At 38.0% G+C, this 22,736-nt stretch overlaps 1 protein-coding gene across 2 annotated transcripts in view; it reads right to left on the minus strand.

Annotated features, from left to right (window-relative positions):
• sorcs3b (sortilin related VPS10 domain containing receptor 3b) overlaps window positions 1–22,736 on the minus strand; it is a 67,231-nt gene that overhangs the window by 36,348 nt on the left and 8,147 nt on the right. For both annotated transcript variants that reach the window (XM_024296665.2, XM_024296664.2), the window contains exons 2-6: window positions 6,225–6,292; window positions 2,818–2,917; window positions 2,505–2,663; window positions 2,284–2,357; window positions 1,380–1,444 (exon numbers count right to left, since the gene is read on the minus strand). In XM_024296665.2, the coding sequence (XP_024152433.1) occupies window positions 1,380–1,444; window positions 2,284–2,357; window positions 2,505–2,663; window positions 2,818–2,917; window positions 6,225–6,292 (466 nt within the window). The remainder of the gene's footprint in view (window positions 1–1,379; window positions 1,445–2,283; window positions 2,358–2,504; window positions 2,664–2,817; window positions 2,918–6,224; window positions 6,293–22,736) is intronic.

The raw sequence follows: 22,736 nt of genomic DNA on the forward strand, positions 1-22,736 counted from the left end.
AAAAAAATAGTAAAAGTAGTAGAAGCCGAATTAGCCAAAAAGCTAGCTCGTCGCTTAATTACTAGCTAAACTGCGAAACAGCCTAAAATTCCTCAGTAAATTAAATTACTCAAAAATGTTAGCCTGTTGTTAAATGGAAGCTAAACTCTAAATTAGTCCAAATAATATAATTAGATAATAAATTACCCAAAAGCTTATCGCTACATTTTTTGCTAAACTCCAAATTAGCATAAAAAACTTAGAATAGGCCAAATTAGGCAAAAAAAAGCTAACTTTTTGCTTAATTACTAGCTAATCTCCAAAAAAGCCTAAAATTCCTAAGTAAACTAAATTACTAAAATTAAAAAATATATATATATATACTGTAAATACCTATATATTTCTTCAGCCAGAGAGCCACCATGGAGAGATAAAAGAGCCACGTGTCTCTAGAGACGCAGGTTGCAGACCTCTGGTCTAGCTAAAGACTCACACTAGCTACACACTGGGATTGCTTATCCCAATGACATAATGTTGACAATATAGTGAAAACAATAGGTTTTATTTTGAAAAATGTACTGGATACACTCTGCATTCAATCACATGATTTCTCTTCTAAGTTATTTTTGGGTTGTTGATAGCCCCTCCTTAAAAAAAAAGTGCTCTGGCTTGGCTCTGGCGTCTGGCAAAAATTTGAAGCCAACGAAACGGATACGGAGTGCTGGAGAGGCCAGAACAGACCGGATGCGGTGTTTGTGCCTCTCGCACTTTTCAAGTTACGTAAAGACTCCGGGCCGGATTCAGTATGAGCCCGGGTTTATGGTGAAGTATATTATTTGAGAGCTGTGCATGCTCTAGACTTCTTTATACAGAAAATTTGGTTATTTTAATTGTAGTTTTTATGACACAAATTTTTATAAGCTTTAATTATTTCTGAAAATGTTGGGAATTGTCTACAAGAAAATTACAGGTGTCAAAATACCTGCTGTGGTATGTACAGTTTAATTTTCTCTAAGTGAAATATAAATAACAAAATGGCAGCAATGTTATTAGATGACAAGGGCTTGTATGCTAATTCCAATACATTCTCCCCCACTTGTTTTTTCCAACATGCAAGAAGCTCCCATAATTGGCTTGACAGAATTTCTGACACCGTTTAAAATGGGCTAGTGGAGGTTTGCCTATGGAGCACAGGGGATAGATTAAGCAGAAAAAACATCCATCAGCCCACTAAAGCTCTCCGTTTTTGCCAGGAGACACCTATTCAGCTTTACTTGACTTTGGGGAGTGGTTTGAGCAGCAGAACAGCTGTAATCTTGCCCGTGACCTCGCTCTAGATGAGAGGCACGGGGGGGTCCTGTGGGTCTTGCTACAGCAGACGACAGGAGTTCAGCACTCACGGCCTTTTTCGATGCGCGCCTCAATGTGGACCACATCTGATTCTCTGTCCAGCCCCATTACCGACCTTAAAAGAATGAGAGGAGAGGAAGAAGATAGAGCGGGGGGAGAAACAGGGTCAGCAGATAAGAAAAGGATAAATGAGAATTAGAAGAAAAGAAGAGGAGGGCTAATCTGAGTATAGCAGGTGTAGAGGGACACCCTTATTCTTAGAAACCCATAACAGTGTGCTTTTTATCAGTGTAGAATCTCTGCCACCAGCGGCAATTAATCCCAATTCACCAAGGTATCAACAAAGGCAACAACAAGGGAGGGGAGGTGAAAGAAACATCTTATGTTCCCATAAATACCTACTGTAGCAAATGCGTGTCGTTATGAAATGGTAGGCATCTGCAGTGGTATTTTGGAAAATGACTTTCTGATACATAACAAGCATGAGGAGGTTTTCAAGAACAGAAATAATGCATTGTTTCCGGTGCTGCTCTACCTGCTGAGCTCCTCTAATTTCTGAAACATCTGACTGTTCTCACATGTGGAGGGGACGTCCTCCAAACCGATGTCCTTTCTATCCCGGCTTAAAAAATAAAACAACAACTCCTAGCTGGACGTGTATCATAAAAGGAAGCGAGGTAACCGGGCTCACATCAATATGCATTGCCTTGTGTCCGTGTAGTTGAGATTACTAAATGAGAGTGACAAACAAAAACAGCATGTTGTGTTGCCGACGAAGAAACACAATGTTGTTCCCAGTCTACGTGAGGAGGGTGTAATGGGTTTTGCGCCTGAATGCCATAGGGGAGATCTCCTTTTGACAAGAGGTTACTGAATTTATGAACATCATCATTATGCAAATTACTGTCAATTATTGAACAAAACAGTTCACGGGCGAGGTCCACTTTGTTGTACCAGTAGAATCTGCCGGGCATCACGTTGTCGTGAACGAGCTGCCATTTCCTCCCAAAATCCATGGAGCTGTAGAGCTGGAGGAGAAAATTAAAGGCAAGAGCAGGTTTTAAGGGAGGGGATGTTATTAAGGAACTGGGGTGAAAACAAAATAAAGAAAATGCAAATGAGTTTGGCATAATTTATCCCATTGTTTCCATGCAAACGTTGACGGTGGAAGCTACCTTGTTTTCGTGACTGTAAGCCAGGATCCAGTTCTCCTGTGTGGGGTGGAAGAGGAGGCTCAGGATGTTGAAGTTAATGGGATACTTCTCAAAGCTAGCCCCTTCATCTGAACTGATGAGAACAGCGCTCTCTACCTCTGGGTCGCTAAGCATCATTATCTAAAGTACAGAGAGGAGATGCAGCATTAGAAAAAAAAAAGAGAGAGAGAGGGGAGTAAAGACGTATGTTCGTGTGGCAATTTTAGAAAACTGTAATTTGATGGCTGGACTGAGCTTGAAGGAGAGCAGATAAAAGCCGCAGGGAGAAGCTGACCTTCCTTTTGTTGGTAGGGCACACGTACAGGTAGCTTAACACTGTCCTTGAACCCACTTTGTCATTGAGTTTGGTGTAGGTGCTGCCATAATCAGTGGACCTGAACACAAACAAACAACATAACTCATGTCATAAAAGAGGGTTCGCAATTGCCTTCCAGCTTTTGTCTTAAGAGATAAAACAAAAATTAGGTGAATATTAGGAGATTAAACTGTATTTTTATTTTAGGGACGATGCAGAGAGACCTTTTTTTTTAATGATGTAATGTTTCAGGAAAGCCTAGCCTTTTATTTGTTCAATAACCTATTTGTTGAAGGAAACGGGTAAAGCCTGAACATAAGAGGCTTGTAGGATGAAAAATCTACTTTTTTAGGTTTTTAGTGTACTATGATATTCATTCCTCACTACAAACAACCCCAAATCAGTATTTTGATCACCTATTTCTGAGTAACCCTCTACAAACCTGTACTCTCAACAGCAGCCCTTCCCATACCCACGAAAACGATCAAGTCCTCACTTGCTGATGTCATTCAGGAAGCGTCTGCTGCACCTCACGCTAAGACTTTCTCTGCAAAGCTAGCAGCTCGAGCTAGCAGTGATCAGCTGCCTTTGCAAGTTGCTTTTACCCAGCCAGCAAGGTCAAGTGGGTATTCTGCCCACTTTTATGGTTTAAAAGTGGGCAGAATATTGGGTTTGTCTGCAGTTTCCAAGGTGGCCCCATCTGTGTTTGCCCACATTGGCTCCACTGCTAAGAGACCAGCAGCCTGGAGGGGCGACCCTGTACGGTCTGCTGGCCCCTGGGCCGCAGTGCTCGCTATCCTGTCTGCCAGGTGACTGACTAGCGTAACTAGCCAACCCACTGAGTGTCCACTTAAGCTAATACGGGCAAACACAGGTGAGGCCACCACAGAAACTGCAGACAAACCCATTTGGGGCCCACTTTTAAACCATATGGGGTCGCCATAGCTTGTCTGGCTGGCCATATTATTGCTCGCCATTTTTGTTGCACCGGAAAGGTTAGGTTTGGGGTGTATGGGGCTGTAAGCTAGCAGGAGAGAGTGTAAAGAGATGAATGTTGGGAAGTAGAGGCAGGCTTACTCCCCACCAACAGTCCCACCCACAACTCAGAGCCAGATTGCTGATGAACTCCTGCCGCTCTACAGAAACTATGTCCGAGACAATGACTCGGGCTTGTCCGAATTTCCCCCAACTACTAAAAAACTATACAGTGCAGGACTATATAGTCCCCCGGATTTTTAAGGTAATTTGGACACAATGCTCACTACTTTTCTTTCGTTTTTCTAAAGACCGGATGTGATGTCACCAATTTCACTAAGTGAAAATCGAATCAAAACGAACATTTCACAACGTTTATTTATAACTCCACTTTGTTCTGATGGTGAAAATGTGAATGGTTTATTCAAATATTACATTTAAACATGTTTTTTTGATAGAAATGTTTCGACCTCAATCCATTGTGGTCTATATCCGCTAATCTAGTGACCATCGATGTACACTAGCTTTTCGCAAAGACTTCTGGGAAAATTCCATTGCACTCGATTTTGGAATTAGTAGGTTTGGACAGCACTAAAAATGGCAAACGCACTATATATTGATTGGGGGGAGTTCTGACACAACCAGAAGGTTTTTGATTTATCAAAAAATGGCATAATCATACTAAAAAAAATATTTGGAATACTTTTGCAAAAGATCAGAAGATACTTGGAGTGGAAAGTCTTTCTTCTTTGATACAGCACACTGTTGTTGTTTTAAATGCATAACCTAAAGTCATGAACAGGTAAAATACTATTATTAATCTCAGAAAAAGCAACAGTCTGTGCAATAAAGACATTTAATTTTTAACGTGATTTTGCTTTTGCTCACCGTTTCCTTCTTTTTTAAATCAAATTCGCCTGGGAAACTTTGATAGTGTTTGACAGTCTTAAAAATAGAAATAAAAAATGGTGTAAAATAATTAGAAATTTGCATAGTCTTAAAAAGAATTGAGAATGATGAAGAACTGAACGTCCCTTTATTCCTCACGCTCGCTTCACCTGACAAGGACGGATGAGTTTGTCATTCTAGTCTTGGTGTTGCTTCTTGAGACAAACATCCAATCGGCGCTCACCGTTCTGCCAAATGTAATTTCACTGCATAATTGGATGCACAGTCTGCTATCATTGTCTGCGCATTAACTTGAATTATCCCTTTTTGCCGTTGACATTGTTTTCACAGACTTACCCCTAAACACATCAGTATTTGAGCTTAAGTGCTCCTCTCAGATGGCATAAATGTCTTGGTCGGCGCAGGTGGAAGACAACCTCTTTAGTTGATGCCATTACGGAGCGAAGCTTCATCACAAAACACGCAGAGTTTGGATGTTTTGTCTTCATCAGCCATTGATCTGTTCCCTGCGTTTTTCCACAACAAAAAGCTGGCAGTTGTATACATTCATCATTTTATCACAAAATCATTTACCTGCCTTTCTATTCATAATGTTGGGATCACTGTTTTTCTAATACCCAACGTAAGACTTTGTGCACTCCCGTAGGTACAGTAATTTACTCGTAGGCTATTGTTAAGGAGACACCATGATGATGGAATATCTCTTGTACACAATATTGAATTTCAAAGTGAGTCAAGTCATGTGTAAATCTTGGAGATGCCTCTGGAGAAACAGATATTAATTTGAAATTCTATGCTTGGTGGACTGATGGTCTCTTTTTTACGTGTATTTCAAAACGAAATGAGTTCTCTGCAGGCTCTTGGTGAGGTGAGAGAAGGTATGATAGTCTCTGGATTGGGCTCTGTGGTGTAATCCTTAATGAATTCGCTTTTTTATTTATGACCTGACAAAGCAGTGTAGCTCAACCCTCAGTACATACCGCATAAAATTACTGTGGCAATACAGTCGCGATAGCATGTCAATTGCTCCTGAAATAAAAGGTTGCAGATGACAATCAATCAGGGAGTCCATCAGAAACTTTCTAGGTCAAAAAAGTCCCCCCCCAAAAAAAAAAAAAAAGTGGGGAGCTCAGATCAGCCATCCGGCTCATCTTTCAGAGGCAGCCTTTCGAACATTTTCTTTGCTGATGATGGACAGTACATAGAGCCGTTTTAAAAAGGTAGCTGCAGTGTTACTTCTGTTATTTATGGAGCTGCAGGAAGCAAAAAGGAGGATGCTTCAATCTGTGCTACTTCCATTCCCTTTATTAAAACATACTTCATAGTGGCTTCTGCTGAAACTTGATTGTTCATATCCCACAAGGAGAGAACACCATAAATCACACTTACAGTATACAGCACTCCAATGAATATATTATTGCTGTTTTTATAAGCCTGATGCCCTAACCTTTATATTAGGATTGAAAAGGGAAAAACCGCAACGTTTAAGGCAGGTAACTTACCTCCAGAGTGAGCTCTCCGTAACAGCCCCCAAGTTGAAGTCATACAGCTTAGTCAAGATCAGAATTACCTGCAGAGGCAACAGATACACCCGATTGAATCAGATGACATTTTGGACAAGCAGCTTAAACATTTACACCTCCATCTGCAATGTGTGTTCAAATGATCACTTCCAATGACAAGTATGAAGCTAGATTTGGTGCAAAAGTATTATGTGTCCATAAAAAGGTAAGAGATTTGTGTTTTATATATGTAGAAAAAAAAATAAAAAAATATTCAATTTATCTATTAATCAGTTTGATTCAACCACACTGATCTGTTTGAGACAGAATCTGATTGTATTAAAAATACAATACCATTAAAATGCTATACCATTAAAAAATATTAACACTAAAAAAGGTTTATTTATTCTACACAGTCGATTTTTCTTCTTCCTGGCATGGATAATCATCTGATTGGCTGGTACAAGCAGTGCACTGATTGGGTGACAATGGACGTATGGTTCGGGCCCCCTCTGCATCACTTTTTAACTCATCGTTTTTTGAAGTGCTGGCTGTTCCCATTAAATCAGAGGTCCCCAACCTCCGGGCCGCGAACCTGTGCCGGTCCAAAGGGCCGTTTAGTACCGGGCCACAACCAAAGAAAAAATGCATACGCTACTCATGGGTCCCCAACTCACGGGACGCAGACCAATACCTTAACCCAAGCCTGGTACCGGTTCTTTGCCTGTTACCATGTCCGTTACTGCACGTCAAAAAATGAGAAGTTGGGGACACCAAAACGCCAAAAAGGGACGCGGACGAGTTGGGAGTGAGAATGTGTGGGATTACATTTGCAACTTGGGTTTTGTCATTGTCGATCAATGTGTATGCCTGTATGTGCATGTGACATTTCACAAACAGACGTAACTTTTTATGGTTGGACAATATTTTTGACAAGTACAAAACCTTTTTACGGACAAATGTTAATATAAATACAAAAAAAGAAAAGGCGTATCCTTGAATAGCGCTTTTCTACCTTCCTCAAAGAGCCAAAGCGTTTTACAACCACACACACATTCACACACTGGTAGCAGCTCCGCTGTCAAACACAAGTGCCAATCTTCCACCAGAGCCAATGTGAGGTTGAGTGTCTTGCCAAAGGACACTTCGACACATGGGCGAGCAAGGCGGGAATTGAACTCACAATCTTCCGATCTTCCGCCTTACCGGCGTCCCACAGCCACCCCAGTAAACAATGTAAACATATACAGTATTTTGGGCTTCCGGGTTCAAAACGCGTTTCTATCGAATCCTCATTGACTACTATACCAGTCGAACTTTTGACCAATTAGGGACTAAGAATTGGTGGTAAAGTCCTTTTAAATTCAGTAAGTGTCAATCGTTTAAAAATGTATCACTTTGTGTATATTTTTTTATCTGTTTTGTGTCTTGGAGTGAGTGAAACTTCCTTTCTGGTGTTTGAGCTGCAGCTGAGTGTGGACCCGCTCTCTCACACCTGATCCTCATGACCCCATCCGCTGTGGACCAATGATTAAGAAGCCACACCTGCATAAAAGAATTGACTTTTCCAAACAGAGTTGGCAGCTTTTGTATCACCCTTTCTGGTAACCAGCTTGCTCCAGCATTAAGCTCCAGTCCTCTTTATTGTGGGCTTTGGTGGAGGGCTTATGTTGAGAGTCAGTATCAGAAAAACTTAATGAAAGTTTGTTGTTTTCTTTGTTAAACTCTTTTGTTAATTGGTGGGTGTCCTTTTGTGACTTTCACGTGGAGCAATTTTTCTGTTGTAATGTTAGCTTACAACTTGCCAAAATTACAACTTGTTGAACTTTTTTTTTTATGAGGCAATCATTTTCCTGCTAACAGCTAATTAAAGCTGCACCCTACCACAGTGCTCCAGTCTGGATTTCTTAATTTTTACACCTTATTTTCCCTTCCCTTGAGTTGGATCTTAACAATGCTAAAAGTGCATTTAAAAACCAACATTCAGCGCATTCTTGGACGTTGGTTGACATGGCCCGTATGAATTGTAAGGAAAAATCATTTTGTCAAAAATATTGAAATATTTAATTTGATGATACCTGTATTGATTAAAATGCTGACAAGATTATATTTTAGTAATTATTGATGAGCGTCCTTCAGTGTTTTACTTTAGTTTACCATTTAAACCCCCAACCGCTAGTTGGGAGCACAGCACACTGAGCCTCCATGAGCAGCTCTACACCAACTAAAACAAGAACCACCTTGTGTTAAATGTTTAGTCAGCCTGGTTTTTGTTGCCATGAGACGTGTACTACTTAGTTTTTACCTGAGATGAGTACCGAATTGAAACTCTCTGCTAAGTTGCTGCCAGTGTCATAAAAATGTAGATTGCGATGCTTTATAGCGCCCTCAGATAAGAACAAGTGAAGTAATTTAGCTGAGCAACAGGTCATGCAGGAAGCTTTAGTTTCAACAAAAATATCAGAAAAATTGTTCTGTTATAGTCTTGGGATATATCGAGATATAAATTGTATCGCGATACACATTGTATCATGATACGCATCGTATCGCCAGACTCTTGCCAGTTAACATTACAGTTGATATTTTCTATGAAATCATAATGAGGACCACATGCTGCTATTTCTTTGGTAATAAACAAGGACAAGTCATCTAAGAGTTACCAGAATATGTCAGTGTAAAGGTAGAAAAATTGTTATTTTTTTTCCATTTGGAATGACACCTGCATGACAGCAAAATCTGGACGTCTCTGTTCAGTGAACAAGAAAAAAAGCTATCAAGTTGATCGCTGCATTGCACCACTCTAACGACTTTTTCATATTTTCTTTTTTGTTTTTTTGTCCATCAATACAATTAATGTTGAATTGTTGTGCTATATCTTAAATATCTTTCATTTCCAGTCTGATTTGTGCTCCGGAAAGCCTTTTTGAGCGTTCTTCCATGATGCCTCGCCATGAGTTTCTGAGAAAACTGAGAAAAAAGTGGCCTATAAAAGCACGCCAAAGCCGGGAGTGCGGAGTGAAATGGTGTGCAAACGCATTATTGCCACTCCAATGGCAATATAAATGACTTCCCATGGGAATTCTCATAATTCAGGATAGAAGGAATGATGGGTTAGAGACTTTGGGACATGGTGTGAAGGGAAGAGAAGTGATGATGGATAATAATGATCCAGAGACTAAAACATGACATAATATGATGATTTTTTTTCTCTCTCTCTCTTTTGAATAAAACCATGAAAGATAGGCCGAAAGCTCAATTACAGTGAGTTTAAACGCATTAACCTTATGGGACCCATGGAAAGACTTATTAAACCGTGTAAAAGCCACAAAACACTCAGCGGAACACAGACAAGCCACAGAGTCTGCTTTGAAAATGTTAAAAACCCAATTGACCCACAATTTAGCCATCACACGGCCACTGCATGGCTGGGACTATCTGCATTACAGGTTAATTAACCAATCAAACAGAGAGATAAGCATTTGCATAACTAAATGCACCATGTCTGCAAGGTCCAACGCCGGAGTCTGAATCAATTTGGAGTACAGACTTACTTAAACGGCTGTGATGTTGGGCCTAATTGCTGGCTTTGAAAAATAAATATGAGTAAAAAACAAATGTTTGATCATGTGTTTTTTCTTTATTCTCTTTCTGCAAACAAAACCAGTTCAATGTTAGGGATTATTATAAAGACCAAAATACATTTTAAAAAAGCTTTTTATTTTTAGATACTAAAATGAGATGTAAAGCAGTTTTGACCTGATGACTGTGTGCAATAAACAGATGCTCGGCTTTTAGATTGCATATTCAGTTCGCTTTAATCATGTCTGAAATCCTTAACAAAATTGCGCACCATTACAGTAATCTCAGAAACATCAAAGAACAAAAAAAAGGGGCCAAAACAATACAAATATAGCTATTTTTCAGCCTTTTTGTGTCAATAAAAAAAAAATCAAATCTATAAAAAGAAAAATGCTTCAAAGTTTGTGACATATGACAAAGAGATAATAAAGGAGCAGCAGTTTAGTAAATTACTTAACCAATTTTTTCCTCTTATGTATAATATATATTTTTTACTTTACTTTAATATATTTTTTACTTCAGCTTTAACTGCTAGTAAGTGTTCTCTCAATCTATTCTTAATGACAACTCCACCGATGGGACTTTGTTATTTATTTATTTATTTGACATAATTACTTTAGGAGAGTAGGATGCAGTCTTTTCAGGGTCCATCCAGTATTCTAAAATGACAGGAAAAAGCCCTGCTGGCCGCATGAAATACTCGTGAAACCCAAGCAATACCTCCAATGCTTGAATAAAATACATATTTATATTCATGCTTCTTTACACATATTAACCTCTAGCTGGGAAATAATTTGAAGCTAATTTTCCATAAATTCTAAATGTACAGTACATGAATCAATGCTGTAATAAAAAAAAAAAACATAGCTATATGGACAAAAGAGTATTTAAAAAATATGCCTGTTGGAGGTGTTGGTGGCTGCAGCTTCATGAAATATGCACAACCTGTAAACACACCACTAAAAGTCCAAACATGTCAACAGACATCTCAAAATGTCAGAAAGAACCTCAACTAACATGATAATATCACGTTTGGCAAGAAAAATTACTTTTTGCCTCAGCCAGACCCCTTTTGAGCAAACAAAGCAGCCGATTACATTCATTAACAATGCTATTTTACCTCTGATGTTTTGTGGTGACGATGTATCTTCCCCATGAAACGATAAAAGATAAATATAAGAAAAAAAAAAATTGCACAGAGGATCCTCCTTGAGTGTTCTGTGCCGTCAAACTGCAGCAAACATGCTCTCTGTTTGACTTCCGCAGTAATAAACAGGAAGAAACGTTTCAAGATCAGTTCGGCAAATAAAGGTTAACCTGTTTGATCCCCATTAACTGTTCTTTCCCATCTCTTCTAACCACTGATGGCTTGGCAGGCCTGTCATTCTTAAAAATGGAGCCACAGATTTGCTGGAAAAAAACGGTTAACAAGCTTGGCTGGACGTTTAAGGATGAACCCTTTCATACCATTTGTTGCTTATTTGCTATTCAAAATTAAATCCAGAATTTAACTCAATTTAGCATCCATTTGAATGGAAAAAAGACAGAAGAACATCTTTTTTAGTATTATTGGAAATAGAGTCAGGCATGAAGGGGTTACAGTGTTAGTAAACAGATAGCATGGATTACATGGAATAATCTGATTAAAACAGCAGCACTTTAATAGAATGGGATTAAATAATTTTGTTTAGGTGTGGTATCTAAAAAAGGGTCAAACTTTATGCTTGATAACAAATTAGACCAAAAATGGAAAAGCTCTGCTAGATATTGTTGTGATAAACTCTTCACAAAATGGATCAGGTTGAGTTTTTGACAATTTAATTTTGCAGAGTTGTTAACTAAAATGTATTCTACTAAATCGTTGAATGTTTGGTAATGTTTCCCATCAGTGGCAGAGCTCGACCAATTTAATGGGGGGTGGGCAGATGACTTTGGACATTGGCTTCTTGTTAAATTTAGAAAACATTTTAGTTTTTAGAACCTTGCAGGTACAAACCCTCAACTATATTTAGAACCTCTTAATTCCCTTGAGGTCCACTGAGAAGAATCTTTTATGTGTTCCAAATACTCTTTTTGGAGGTGTTGCCTTTCAGACAATCACCCCCCGACTCTGGAACAACCTCCCTCTGTCTCTGCACCAGCTTGACTTAGTCAAAAACTTTCAAATTCAAGTTAAGAAGTTTTCATTTAGAAGAGCTTTTATCTGACTTTTTTGTGTCTTTTACTTACATTCACTTGTGTTTTACTTATATGCCTGAGTATGTTTTATTGGGTTTTACCTGTTTAGGAATCCTGAGATTTTATTTAATTTTAAAGAACCAATAACATGCTTTTCTTAAGTCTTTCTGAGTAATATGTGAAAATATTTTACCTTTGATACAATAAAGAACAAATTTATGAAATACGAGTTATTTTTTCAAACTATTTTCCTACCCAGAAATAGGATGCCTAGATCTCTGAGACTCCGTCTTTCACTCCTTGTGATCATTTCATGATGTTGGCTTCGGCAGCGTCTCGGCATTTCGCCCAAAAACAAACATCCAAATTTTTCAAATATGGATGTGCTTTTTGTGTATCTGTCTTATCTGCTACTTTTTTCACCAGGAAATCCGTTTGCTCCCTTTCTCCAGTCGTCCTTCCAATATCCCTGTCTGCTTGCGCCATTCTCCAATACGTTTAAGATCTACCCCAAAATGTGGTGCAGATTCTTCACCAGAATGTTCTTTGGCATGTGCTACCACACAAAGCTTAAACACAAAATCGATTGAACGTTTCTTGGCCAGATCACAACACAAATAGCACAGACTGTAGCCAGGAGAGATCGTGAAGCTATCTTCCAGAAGCCGCTGGAGACAGTGTTTGTGTTAGCCTCGGGGCAGTGCTGGCTCCTACACTCTTCCTGGTAGGGGCTGTTCTGTGACATCAGCTCGTGAGAACCCGTTCATTTTCATGGGTTGGTAGAGGCTGGTGCTCAGAGGAGAGGTTTTAGAAAATTACTCAGAAATGCGTGAACAGATCAAAATACCACTTTGGGGTTGTTTATAGTGAGATTTCAACAGTATAATACACTTAAAAGGTCCAAAAGTTTATTTTACATGGTATAGACACTTTAATTTTGTGAGTCGCTCTCTTAGAAAAGTGCTATATACATAAAGATTTGCTCACTTATTTACTTTACAAATGAGGGCAGCAGAGTGGAAGGCCATTACAGATAATATTATCAAAAATATGGTTTTCAAATAGTTTCAAATAGTTTTTTGCTAATGTTAAGCAGATCTTTTAGCCCAGGTGCTATTATTAATGCTTAACTAAGTGTGTATTGATGATTTCTTATAGTTTTTCACAAATTATACTAATATTATTGACTCAAAAATTGGGGGAGTAGGTGGAAAGGCTTTTTGCTGGAGCTGTCCCCCTTTGCCCCCCTGTAGCCCCGCCCCTATTAGTAAAGTTTTATTTCCTCCAAAATCGTCAATGGAGATGACATAAACCATATTTTTCCTCAACGATTTTCCATGTGCTTTTTAAATTACTCACCAATAATTCTCAACCAGCCCTTATAGATGTAAAGATTCTGATAATTAGCTTTCAGGCTTCCCCCACCAGAGGGGGCAATCGTCAACAACAAGAGAACTGCTGTCAACATGTTCCAAATTTGGCTCATTAACAAAGCTGACCCACAGAATCCAGTCAGAGAAGATCCACCTCAGGGGCCAAAAGAGGCTGGTGAGGCAGAAGACTGCTTAAATGATTTCCCCTTAAGTGGATCAATCAAATGGGGCATCTTTTAAAGACTGTGATGCTCACATTCTTGATCGGTTCTGCACCTGTGACAGGTCAATAGAGAAACTGCACAGTTTGGGATGACTTCTTTAACAGAGACCCAGCAAACAAAGCTGCATTTACCACAAATTTCTAAGAGTTTATGTTTCAGGATTGCTTTTATGTAAATTCTCCCAACAAACAAACACAAAATGGCTTCCAGAATTATTTTGAGCCTTCAAGGTAAACACAATTCTCCATGCATATCATCACTCACTTGCATACATGAAATTAAGTTAGAACTCTGCAAGGGCAAAAGCAGTGCATTTATTCATGTTTATGTTTTATTGATGTGAGCAAAGAGAGCTTTGCCTCAGGAAAGTCAACCAATCATTTTTCAGATTGGCTCTCACCCTCTTAGGACTTGGGTTTAGTCATCCTTTTATTTCAACATTCTGTTTCTTTCCTTTTTTTTTCTTGTTGGTCATTCTTTCAATCTCTCCCTTGTTTTTTTCTTTTTCTTCCACTTAAGGAAAGGCTGTCTTTACCCGTTACAGAGATTTCTTTAAAACCTTAAAACGGTTACAGCAGCCAGTGCTGTTTGGGCATGCCAAGGGTTTGACTTTCTCAGATAGCTGACAGGACAACCTCCATGGCAATGAAGGTGTTACCGCCATAACATCACAGTGATATACTGTGTCAGCTCAAAGCAAATGTCTCTTGTGCGCTCAGACTTGCACACCCCGGTCCCATGAGGCATGCAGCGTTTGCAGCCTTACTGCCGAACTAAATCATACATTTTCTAATTCTACATCAATCAATTCATAAAGAAAAAAGATAAGTACTCGCATATAAAGCTGCTATAGTGCTTCACCACATCAGTTGGCACGAGATTTTTAACAAAGCTTGCGATTTATCCATGTATCATCTCTGCAGTGTGCTGCATTACGGCTATTAATCAAAGGAAACAGACCTTTTCTGCATATCAGCACAGTAAGATGGAGCTTTTTCCAACCAAGCTTCAAATAAAACCTGTTGCTTACTCATCCCTCAGTGAACCATCATTAAAATGGCAACCCCCTAAATATTGTTTCAGTCTAATTAGGAAGTTGAGAGGAAAAAACGGAATCTAAATGCAAACATCATATTTCCAGCGTGTTCCTGATCCGACATTGAAAACATCAAGCAGAAACAATAACAACATGACGAATGCGGCCACTTTTTATGTAGATCCAGAGTTGTTTTTGAACATAACTAGAGGCGACAACTGTAGCAGCTAAATTAATTTCCAAGGGACCACCCATGTTGGTGTCAGTGTGAATGATGTGAGTCGTCTTGTAATAAAACTGCAACCGTCTGATGCTCATTTTTTCAAACAATGTTAAATCTTCGTTTTTAGTTTCTTATGGTGGCTGTCAGAGAGGCATCGTTTGATGCTTCATTGCTCGGACTAATTGTTGATTAATTATGAATGATGTGAAACCATTTTTCGACTGAACTCTGAAAATCCCCAGACAGCGGAATCAGACAGTGTGTGGAATCTCTTCTTTATACATACTCTGAATGCTTCCTGTGGGATATTTTGTGACATTGGTGTTTCTTGGTGGTCACATAGGAGGAAAAATGTCATCAAACAAAAACTAAAAAACTGCATTTTTTTTCCTGGTTCAATAGTTTTTTGAGACACCGTGTAGTAGTGCCAGAAAAACAATTAGTAAAAAAAATAATAATCTGACAAATTTAGAAAACAAAGCTTAGGATGAATGTGAAGGAAAATATATTTGTGATTTTTTTTTTATATTGATAACTGTAGAAGTTTAAAAATAGTAAAATAGAGTTATAGAATTCTACCTGTGAAAGTAACAGTGATAAACCTCTAGCAACTCTCACCTTCATTTGTCTGCAATCCCACCCCCACCTATGAGTGGAGGTGGGTAAACTATCCCACAAATAGTTTACCCCTCTGTTCTTTCTTGTACCCATGCTTCCCATCTCTAACATCCCAAACTCCCTCTGTTGTCTATAAATTCCACAAGAGAATACACACAAATATAGCAGAAACATAAATTTAGCCTTAAATACAAAAGGGATTTATACAAATATACTCCTTGTGTGTCCAAAGCTACATAACCTCCTATTCTAACGATCTGTCCATAAAGAAAGACTCTCAGCTTTTATCAGTTTGTTTTAGCTACTGAAAAGGGACAAGTAAAAAAAGAATGTAAATGAATGAATGAATGAATTAATGGACAAATGAATGAATGGAGGAATAGAAAGGACGCCTATTAGTCTTTTCAAAACTGTTCGTGGATTATTTGTTCAAGATATAGTACACCACAGAATACTGCAACTGTGAAAATATTAGGAATGCATTATGACAGGAAATGTCCGTTGGTCCGGACTGAGTCCGCTTAGTCAGTTGAGTCCGGATCAAGTAATAAACTTTGTGTTTGGTCATTATTCAGACTGCCTTTCAACCGGACAACTCTGTTTTGAACAAAAGCTTGTAAATAAAACCCTGTGACTAAAGATCTCATCAGTCATTGGCTAGGAATTATGAGGGCGGGGCAAAGCAATGAGAGAAAGAATAATAGAAATACTATGCTTTGTAATCCTTGTCAGGACAGTTCAACGTCACGGACAACACTTAGAACTTAAGATTGTAAGAAGCAATGTGTATCACGTTAAAGGTCCCTTTATTCATCTCACATTTCAATGAGTTGCTGTGTCTCATCATTGCTTTTTGTTTATCCATGGTTCATGCTGTTATCCTACTGTTTACATACCATAATGCACGGCTACGGTGGCCATTTTGGTCCAGACTTGTTCCGCTCCAAGCAAGTAGCCTATTCAGACTGAGGATGAGCTCAGTTCGATTGGGAACAAACCAAGACCACCTTAACAGATGGATCAGAGGCCAGGGTGAGCTTGGGTGTATTCAGACTTAAAATTTGTTCTGGATTATCGGAGGAAACAAATTCTGGTTCACACAGTCTAAATGCACTCTAAAGTTGCATCCACGCTAAAAACACAGCAGACTCGATTAGGATTTTGTGTGAGAGAAGATTTGATTAGGAAAAAAAAGAAAAAAGAGGCTATTAATCCTCATTCCCTGACTTTCCTACATTATCAATGGTCTTCAGATCCTTATTGTACTCCTTCCTGGCAAGTTTTTGTTCTAAGCAAAATAACTTCATAGCTGAAATAAGAGTAGTTGAAATGATTCTGGTAACTTAAAGACATGTATTTTTAGCCATTATAAGGTCATTTAAAAGCTATGTGTCTGTCAAGTAAGAGTTAATTTCAAATTTTAAAGGCATATAATGTGATAAGCCAAAAGTAATGCAGTCATGTAGAGAACTTTTGACTATTGCAGGCACCAATAGCTGGATGATAAATGTTTCACAATTTTCATAGATAGAGATACAGCGGTTCATAATTATGCAAATGTCACCAATCACCAAATCCCTACTAGAAGTCTTTGGATTCAGTGATTGCCAAAGGCTCCCAGCTGGGATTTTATGTTCATTTTTTGCTTAATAATTCAGCTTTTTGAAAAAGGTAAACCCACAAAAACCATAATTTATGACAATGGACTTTTTCAATCCCTTCAAGTTAATCAAATTCTATAATGAAGTCCATCCTATAGGAATAACGATAATAGGCATTAAACTGTCTGCAGAAAAATGCTAAATACATTAGCTGATGTTGCATATTTTATTGATTTTTCATTTTGTGCTCTGCAGTGCAGGATTTAATTGCCAATCAAGTGTTTCCCACTCAAACAAAACAAAATGGAAATCCGGATTTAAAAAATGAATTAAAAATGGTAATTCAGAAGTGAAGAGTTCCATGTTTGTGATTGAACAGCTCCATAATTGAAAAGTTTTGAAGATTTGAGAGATTGAAAAAAAGATTAACATCTCTTAGGCACACCTCCTGCGTTGATTGCTCTGCATTAAGTAAAGGACAGCTCAGCACTTTAGCTAACCTAATTTGTCTCTTTTACCACAAACCACAAAAGGCAGGCTAAGTCGGCCTTTAACATGAAGCAGACAAGAAAAATCCAACTATTTTTCTTGCTTGAAAAGTTAACAGCAGTGTTTGTGTTATCATGTCAAAACTAGGAGCATTTTCTTTGAGAGAATACAGATAAATCTATATTTGATTAGACTCCTTCCTTTTAAGCTGTCCAAGAAGTCTTTAATCGATCTAAAGTGCTGCAAAAAAAATCTGATCAGAGTCGGCTGAAGAAATTACACCTTCAAGTTTAACCTTTCTTCAATTGCTGCACAGTTTAATTGTTTTTTACAATCTTCCTAAGAAAAACAAGAAGGGACTTGAGCTATTGGCCCTCTTTATTTATTTATTTTTTTACCAAATTTAGACTCTGAGTTTTTCACCCCACATCTGTAAAGCAAATCTAAAAGCTTCCTCTTATGGTAAAAAGTACAGTTGATGCAAGAAAAATCTTTAATCAACAGATTTAACCCTTTAAAAATGCAGCTTTAGATCCAGTGTTGGCATTCTTACGACAACTCGTCAGTGCACTTAATGTCATTCCAGTGGATTCTGAAAAGCAGCTTTGCGCTGATATGCAACACTTTTCAGTAGTGAAGTGTTTCTGCAATAAACTTAATCATTTGGTGAAATGTGTGTAATATTGTGTATAATGTGTGTAATAAGTAATGTGTTACACATTGGTGCAAAGCCAAAATGAAAAGCTGCTTTTCCCTCCTTCAGAATCATCTGATTCAAGTTGATTCAGTGAACACCTTAGGAGTTTGTAAAAGTGTGTGTTATTTAAGTGTGTTAAAGGGTTAAATTCTAACTGATGGAGGGGTACCGAGCATTTCCTCATACTGGTCATCTTTCTGATCCATTCATTTTCTCTAATTGTTGAAGTTCCGAATCTGTTTCCTGTAATATTTCTGTGTGATCACATTTGTTAATATAAAGCTACGTTCACACTGGATATGTGTAGTGCATGTAATGCACATTTAGCAAATGGTGTTCACACTGGTCAAGCAGGAAGGGGCTTCTTCTTATTTTTCTACAGTTTATTAGCCATGTCTTTCAAAATGGTCCAAAGTGGCTTTTTCTTTCTCAGCCCTATTCTGGTATATGAAAGACTGGTCGAATTTGAATACTTCCCCTACCCCATGGGTCGGCAACATTAAACAGTAAAAGAGACTTTTGTACTTGTTTTCCACTGTTCAAAACCTTAAAAGAGCTGAGATTTACTTTAGCCCTTAAGAAATTTGGATTTGCATTCATTATTTTCTTTTTTAAACATCACTTATGTCTATTTTGTGACACAAACAAAATCAAACATAAAAAGAAACTACCATCTCTCAAAATGTGATTTTTTAAAAAAAAAAAAAAAATTTTGTATTTCAGCTTTTACCTTAGGATATACTAAATTAGCCAAAAAGCTAGCTTGTTGCTTAAATACTAGCTAAACTCCAAAATAGTCTTAAATTCCTCAGTACAATAACATAGTCAAAAATAAAAGCTACATTTTAAATTAACCATAAAATCCCCACTAAATAATAAATTAGCCAAAAATGTTAGCATCTTGCTTAAATACTAGCTAAACTCAAAATAAGCATAAAAACTTCAATAGAGGTCAAATTAGCCAAAAAGCTAGCTTGTTGCTTAACTACTAGCTGAACTTCAAAATAGCCTATAAAATTTATCAGTTAGCTAAATTAGTCAAAAACGTTAGCAATATGCTAAAATAGAAGCTAAACTCTAAATTAACCTAAAAAAAAAACCCTCAGTTGATAACAAACTAGCCAAAACCGTTAGCATGTTGCTAAAATAGAGGCTAAACTCCAAATTAGCCTAAAAACCTCGGTTGGTAACAATTTAGCCAAAAGCGTAGCCAGTGAGCCACCATGGAGAGATAAAATTGCCACACCTGGCTCTGGAGCCGCAGGTTGCAGACCTCTGCCCTACCCCTACTGGTTCTACTTACCCCTCCGATTGAAGGGTCATTTGAAGGGGTAGGGTTGTGCATTATAGTCTTTTTATGGGCTAACCGTTGCCGTGAATTGCATTGCACTACGCTGCGGAGGGCATGTGGCTGTACTCTGAAAGCACAGAAATCTACATTTAAATGTAAGCAAAGACTTTTTGTTTTAACATGACCTTTTTAAAGTTATAATAGGGATGTTGTGTATTTCCGAGCGCTAGCAGCTCCATGCTAATGGAGCTAACTGACTACTATTGATAACATCATCCGGTGGGAGGGATGTCCGAATTTAAAGAGAGCGTTTTTCCGTTTTGGAGGGCTGAATGTAGGAGTAGGGAGAACCCTTGTAGGTAAAATTCAGATTCAGCCTTGGGGTCATTTAGTCTGGTTGGGCACAAACTACAATTAATAATTTCCTCTACATAAGTAATTTTAAAAACACGTGAATTACATACTTTACCACCAAATCTACTAACCCGATTGGTCACAGTTCAACATATGTTATAATTTTCAATGCGCATTCAGTGGATAAACATTTCGTACGTAGAGCCTGAAAACGGTTGTAGAAACTTGTACAGCTAGCCGTAAATCCGAGTTTTGAATGCAGAAGCTCAAAACGTGCATTTACATAGACTTTTGATTGGAAGTACTCAGTTGAACGTGTGTTGCTGAGGTAGTGTGAATGAAGCTTCATACCCATCTCTGGCGTGAATTATACCAGGGGTGGGTATGAAGCTATGTTAGCTAGCTTATGATAAGTCTAGTTGGTAACTGCCTGCATTTTCTTAGCTGCCGGTTAAGTTGAGACTTAAGGTAGGTCAAGGGAAGGTTAGAATGTACAAAATCAATGGAAGTCAATACACTGCTCTACTGAGAGAAGCTGCACAAACGTGTGTGTGGATGAATGTGTTTTCTGTCATCTCTGTCCTGTCTTCTCTGACCACAACTGGTCGCAGTAGATAGCTGCCCTCACTGAGCCTGCTTCTACTGGAAGTCTCTTTGGCTGAACGTGATTGTATGTGCCTGTTCTCTGAGCAATTTTTCCGTTTTCTTCAGTAAACAGTTTTCAAATGCAGTTAAAATGATTTTACCCTAAATTGGACAGGATTAAATTCTAACAATCTGAGTTGATTAGATTTTTTCTCTCCCCCCTGCTTGGGTTTCGCTGTACATAGAGACTTTGATGAAACAACATTATTTAAACGCCTGCAAAGAAATGAAAAATATATCATTTTCTAATTTGTTTGCATTTCTTTGAGTCTTGGAAACAAAAATTCAGAGGCTCTGCAGGTGGATGGGGGAGGGAAAAGCACATCTTGATTGCTGCAGAGCGAGGACGTGTCCAAGGCAGAGCACTTAGCAGAGAAACAAATGTCTTTTAAGAGAAATGCCACGATCGCAGACAGGATTTGCTCTGTCCTCATCTTATCTACGGACTAAATTGATTGTTTGTACTTTTGTGGGTGAAAACATACTCCGAGGGCTGCTGCTTTCATCAAGTTAATCCCAGCGAGATGCCCCTTGTGCATTAGTCTGCTGTCCGTATGTTTGCTCATCCACCCAACTCCTAAGCTTTGTTCGTATAGCCCAAACGCTTCAAGCCTGAGAAGCTTCACCAATCAATTGAGTCCATTATCGGGAGGGAAATTTATGAAATGGGTTGAATATAAAAGGGTTTCACTCCAAATGCCGCTCCATTGTTAAGAGATTTTGTGAGCATGTCGAGCTTTTTTCTTTCCTTCCAACAATAGATAATAAATTACTGTTTGCCCTTAGTGGAAAAAAAAGATTGTGATTAGTCTGCTTCACTTTGAAAGACTGGTTTGGCTAAAAAGTAAAAGAAAAATAAAAAATATAAAGTTTAATGGACTGACCAAAGAAACTTAAAGTGCTTTCTTTATGTGATCCAATGCTGAGGGGGGCAACAAAGTGAGGTTTACAATTTAGAAGGCAGAAAAGCAGGAGTCAAGGACAAGTTGGATTGCAGCTTTATTCATTTAAAGTTTAGTTTGCCTTTTTTTTGGCATATTATTTTCAATTTTGTGAAAAACATTGATGCTCACTCCAATAGACCTTTTCTAATAAAGGTTTTTAGGATTCTAGTTTGGTAGAGTAAAGGTTGAGTCATGGCAACATGTGATGTTTATTAAACTGAAGTACAAGAACCAAGCTGGAAATTTAATCCATGTTGTAGGAAAAAAAGTGCTGGTGATTGGTTAGATATTAGATACAAATATTGTATTTTATGGGTAGTTTCTTTAATTATTTTTTTAGAGTTTGGGTTTTCTTAAGGATGTTGGGGGAAAAGTGATTAATCGATATATTGCAATATTTCGTTTGGCAATACTGATGCTGACATGACAATATTGAGTTAATTATTCATGAGCGACCTTCATCGTCTTACTTTTGTCTTCTACCTAAACCTCCGACCACTAGGTGACAGCACTGCACATTAACCCTCTTTGAGCAGCTCTACACCATGACCAAAATAACGAAAAGATCTTGCGAGAACCAGTTTTTATGAGACATACTACTTACTTTTGACTTGGGATGCCAAGCCGAAACTCTGCCACTTCGCAGCAACAGATTCCAGCTCAAAGAACTGATGGATCAGAGTGATCTCTACAATGCTTCTCCCCTTTATTTTTTTCAGCTCCCGTTCAAGTTCTGTTCAGGACTCTTGAACCGCTGAAATGCAACATTTAGCAATGTTGAAAATAAAAAGCACTTTAGATTCTCAACCATACTTATAGAACAATATTGCTTAAGGCACAGTCATTTTTTTTATATATATACTGAGAAATGTTTTTTTCTGTTGACTGTTTCAAAACAAATATTTCTTAATTTCTCATAATAAAAGCACTTTGAATTTGTGGATAAAACCAACTTGTATATGAATACAGTTGCAGAACTTAATGTTATGTTCATTAAATAAAATGATTTTACCATTTTATTGAAATGAAAGTTGCATTAATATTCAGGTAGAGGTTATTTTCTAACTCATACTTTTTAAAAATTGAAAAAAAAGTGAAAAATTGTTCTGGTACAGCCTTGGGATATATTTTGATATTCTTAGACATGTATCCGGATATGTATCGTATTGCCAGACTATACACTCCCCCATAGTTCCTATAACACTGTAAAATCTTTTTCCTAAAGTTGTGGTAATCTTACAGTTCTGAAAACTCAGCTTT

The sequence above is a fragment of the Oryzias melastigma genome, linkage group LG15, assembly GCF_002922805.2.
Source record: "Oryzias melastigma strain HK-1 linkage group LG15, ASM292280v2, whole genome shotgun sequence".
Taxonomy (NCBI): domain Eukaryota; kingdom Metazoa; phylum Chordata; class Actinopteri; order Beloniformes; family Adrianichthyidae; genus Oryzias; species Oryzias melastigma.